This window comes from Pundamilia nyererei, unplaced genomic scaffold (assembly GCF_000239375.1).
Source record: "Pundamilia nyererei isolate P.nyererei 1_Seehausen unplaced genomic scaffold, PunNye1.0 scaffold00397, whole genome shotgun sequence".
NCBI classification, from domain to species: domain Eukaryota; kingdom Metazoa; phylum Chordata; class Actinopteri; order Cichliformes; family Cichlidae; genus Pundamilia; species Pundamilia nyererei.
Genome location: NW_005187798.1, coordinates 227,301 through 231,444, shown reverse-complemented (window position 1 = coordinate 231,444; position 4,144 = coordinate 227,301). Strand labels below are relative to the sequence as shown.

The 4,144-nt window shown below is 47.2% G+C and overlaps 1 protein-coding gene across 1 annotated transcript in view; it reads right to left on the bottom strand.

Annotated features, from left to right (window-relative positions):
* LOC102194905 (single-minded homolog 1-like) overlaps positions 1-1,654 on the bottom strand; it is a 12,750-nt gene extending 11,096 nt beyond the window's left edge. The window contains exon 1 of the mRNA XM_013915922.1: positions 1,421-1,654. Coding sequence (XP_013771376.1) covers positions 1,421-1,595 — 175 coding nt within the window. The 5' untranslated portion in view covers positions 1,596-1,654. The remainder of the gene's footprint in view (positions 1-1,420) is intronic.
* Positions 1,655-4,144: the final 2,490 nt, after the last annotated feature.

Sequence of the window (4,144 nt, the reverse complement as noted above, 5' to 3'; positions counted from 1 at the left end):
GAGTACACAAACTGGAATAATGAAAATCTTCAGCAGGAATGTTTTAAAAATCTAATGAATAATATTTGGACACTGAGCCACGCGCTGACGAGGCGGTTAGAAAAAAGCAGGAACATTTTCCCGTCATGCTTTTCTTTATTTGACGCGTTTTTGAAGCTCATACACGAGCTAATTAAATGGAAACAGTAAAAACACGAGTTCATTTCCTCAGTATGGAGACACGCAGACATCCTCCACGCGTGCAGGATGGGGGTGACTGTGCCACACGGTTATTCATGTGCGCACCGCACCACACGCACCGTGTGGCCTTAGAAAAACTGAGACTCTGGAAGGAGGACAACTCTGGCTCTGCTATACTGTGGCGACCTTTTTATGCCACGGTCTGGTCCACGGTAGTTCTGCGTGATGCCTCTATGTTGATTCATTCATTCGTGTTCTTCCAGGTGACAGAGTCCCACGGACTCACTGATGGAGCTCATCTGCTGGTGTCTTCATAACCATCAGACCTGAAGCAGACTGAGGAGCAGGACCAGCGTGTTCGTCACTGTCATCAAACGGAAGTGACGGATGTGTTTTAATGGCGTTCTTCCGTCCAGCTGAGCTTTTGCATCGATTAGATATTTTCCCTTGAATCTGGACCTTCGTAGAGTCACGGTTACCGACAGTCCTGAACTACATCACTGTCTGTGTTTTTGCTTTGAATACATCCCACGACTGTCCCGCTTTCCACAGTGATTCTGCTCATATTTATATTCAATAAAGATCCATTTCCAGCGAATGCGTGATCGTGGAAGCAGTTTGAAGCAAAGTCCAGTTGGACGTTATTTTGCATTATGTGAAACCAGTGCCTCCCAGTTTGTAACAAACCGACGGTGGTCATGTTCCAATCAGCTCCATCCACACCGGCCAATGATGTCTGCCAGGCCCGACCGGGACCCCACGGAGACCCCACAATCTCGATTTCGTTTCCACTAAATTCTATTTTTCTTGATCAGAATATTAAAAAGTCAGCAGCATTAGAATTCCTGGAAAATCAAAGCGCCAAGAATATATATGGAAACACGCGAGTAAAAGCCTGGAGGCCGTGTTTATTTCACCACAGCGATCTGTGCAGTTAGATAAAGCAGGATATTTACTCACAGGAAAAAGCTCCACTGTGCTGTGGAATGTAACGTTTGCTTTCTGAACAGATTTAAAAAGTAAAGTTTAATTTAAAAATATTAGAAATGTAAATATTAAATAAAAACACACGCACGGAGAAAGTGTGCTTCTTGTTATTGTTCACGGACCAAACAGAATAAAGAGACGCTCGTGTCGTTAACAAATCCACGCAACTGTTTTAAACACAAGTTTTATTGATCGTGCTGTGATTATTATTAGTATGATTCTCTCTCCTGGTTATTAAAGGCAGCGCACCCACCTTCGGGGAAGACCACTCTCATCTTCAGGTAGCTCGTTGTGAGCCGGATGATCGAGGCTTTGTCCAGCTGGGAGGTGATGGCGGAGGGCAGCGGCAGCAGTTTGGCCAGTTCATAAAACTCGCTGTTTTCCTTCTCCCGGCGCGTCCGGGCCGCGTTTTTCGACTTCTCCTTCATGTTTCTGCGTCAGCGCCGATCCACGCTCATAGCAAAGCAGACGTCTCCCTCCGCGCGGCCTAAACGTCACAGCTGCAGCTGGCGCGTGCACTCCCGCCCATACCTCCAGGTGCTTCGGGGCTGACGTGGACGGGTCCCGGTTACTCCTGGCCGCGTGAGGCTCAAAGCTGGAAGCTCAGACGCATCACACTGAGACCTCGGACCGCCGCACACAGAAGGCCCTGCAAGGGTCAAAATAATAATGAAAAACAATTTATTTTATTCACAGGCGCGATCAGTCTGCGTGTAACAGCTCCACGAGTGGCTGGAAAACTCGAACCAAGGGCCGCAGAGACACTGACAGCTGTTCCTGCTCACCTCACTTTCTAACCTGTTGGTTTTCACACGGTCTCCAAGAAGCTCCGCACGCGCGCATCCTCCATCCCGTGTGATTTTCTGGTGGCGCATCCACAGCCTGCTCTGTGCCGCGGGCACGAAGGCCTGCTGCTATTGGACGACTGCTCGCATACCTATTGGTTAGTCTATGTACCGAGGCCTCCAGGAGGAAGGAGATTGGCTACTGAACACATTCACCTCTGTCCTGAGGAGGCTCCAACGATTCCTCAGAAACAGCATTAAAACCGTCATGTCAACCGTGTGTGTGTGTGTGTGTGTGTGTGTGTGTGTATATGCACACACTTTATTCAAATATTTATTATCTACAAAAAAAAACAGAAGAAAATGTTGCTTAAAAAGTTTTCTAACAGCGACAGTGAGAGCTTCTCCTTTATTGCATCTTGTCTTTTGGGTTTTCATCTTTTATTCATTTATCTGCTCATTCATTCATTCATTTGTTTGTATTTATTTATTTATTTATTTAGTATTTATTTATTTAGTATTTATTTATTTTGTTTGTTATCGCCACAGGCCACATCTACACCCCTCTGTGGCCTACTTGGCGATTTGAGGGATTTCAAAGCCAGCTCGGGGACAGTGATGCTTCTTTGTTTTGTTTTCTCAGCACAGAAATATTTTTGAATACGAGGATTTCTAAACGTGGAAATTGTAGAAGTCGTTTCACCTCAGCAGAGACACGAGCCATTGTGTGTCAGTGATACGGTCACGTCCTCTGTGGGAATAATGAACAAACAGTTTCAAAGCAAATATCCAGGCCGTGTGTTTGTCTCACCGTGGGTGGACAAAAGAAATGTGCTATTGGAGCATCACGCACGTGGGTTTTGCTGTAACTTCTTGCACATTGTTGTAACTTCGGCTTTGTCCTGAAAACCTTATAGTTTCATTCTGCAACTGTCTGCTGTCCCACGAACGGGACACGATCACGCCACGAGCAGAAAAGAAGCAAATCTTCACATTTTCCTGTAAACTGTCACCAGAATATCTCAGCACACGACAGGAGGCTTAAACCCCGCTGACGAGCCACACATCACCCTGTGTGTGTGTGTGTGTGTGTGTGTGTGTGTGTGTGTGTTGCAGCGGTTCCTGCCTGCAGTGAGAAAATCATCCCGGATGCCGGAGGCACACGGAACGGTTGACGCTGGTTTAACCTTCGCTTCTGCTCCAAACTTGCTGGTAATTAAACTGCGTGTGTGGAAAATACTCCATGTGATTGCCAGCCGGGACAGAAACACGCAGAGCATTGTGAAAAGATCAGAGGCGTGGACTGCGAGGCGAGATTAATGTCTCAGCGAGCTGGGCTGATGGTAATGTCAGAGTTTTCTGCGTGGCCAAAGTGGCTCTTTTCACCGTGGGAGCTGACACGTAATCCGGTGGAAGCGCCCCGTTTTTACGGCTGCCTTCATTTACAGACTGTTAAGAGTGGCGTGGATTCTCTGCCGGGAACGCGCAGAGCCGCACCACTGAGCGCAAACTGTGCGTCACATTATCCAGGAATGTGCATGTTATCAAACCTTAATGCTACTAGAACACAGAGCAGTCAGTGCAGGTCCACACCGGGCCACGGCGAGCGTTAGTGTTTAAACCACCTGACAAATCCGCAGCAGCACCGACATGTGTGCGCGGAATCCCCACGTGGAATTTATTTATCTGTTACGTGTAAAGATGACGCACTTTATTGGTACATTTCATCGTCATCGGCGGCCCTCACAGGGATCACTGCTAACCCGGAGACCCGAGGCACAGAGCTGACGGCCGTCATGTCCTGTAGTCGGTCTGCGTGGAACCTCGTGGTTCTGTGTGGAACCTCGTGGTTCTGTGTGGAACCTCGTGGTTCTGTGCTCCTCTGGGCTGAAAAGGCTCCACGGCCTCGGGCAAAGTTCCCACCACACAACCTCATAAATGTTTTGCTTGAGCGGAGCGTAAAGCGAGGCTGCTTTAGACCGCTTGTTTTTATAGAAAGCGTCTGTTTGACGGGCAACACGTTTCAATTTTAACAGCTTCAAATACCGGAAACTTTTTAAAATTATTATTTTATGTATTACTGTGGGGTCTAGCTTCCAATACAAAGCGCCTGCAGGCATCGTGTAACTTTGTGCTGAACATTGGGGGTCCTGACCCAGATTTATTTATCTAAATAAATAAACAAATTTATT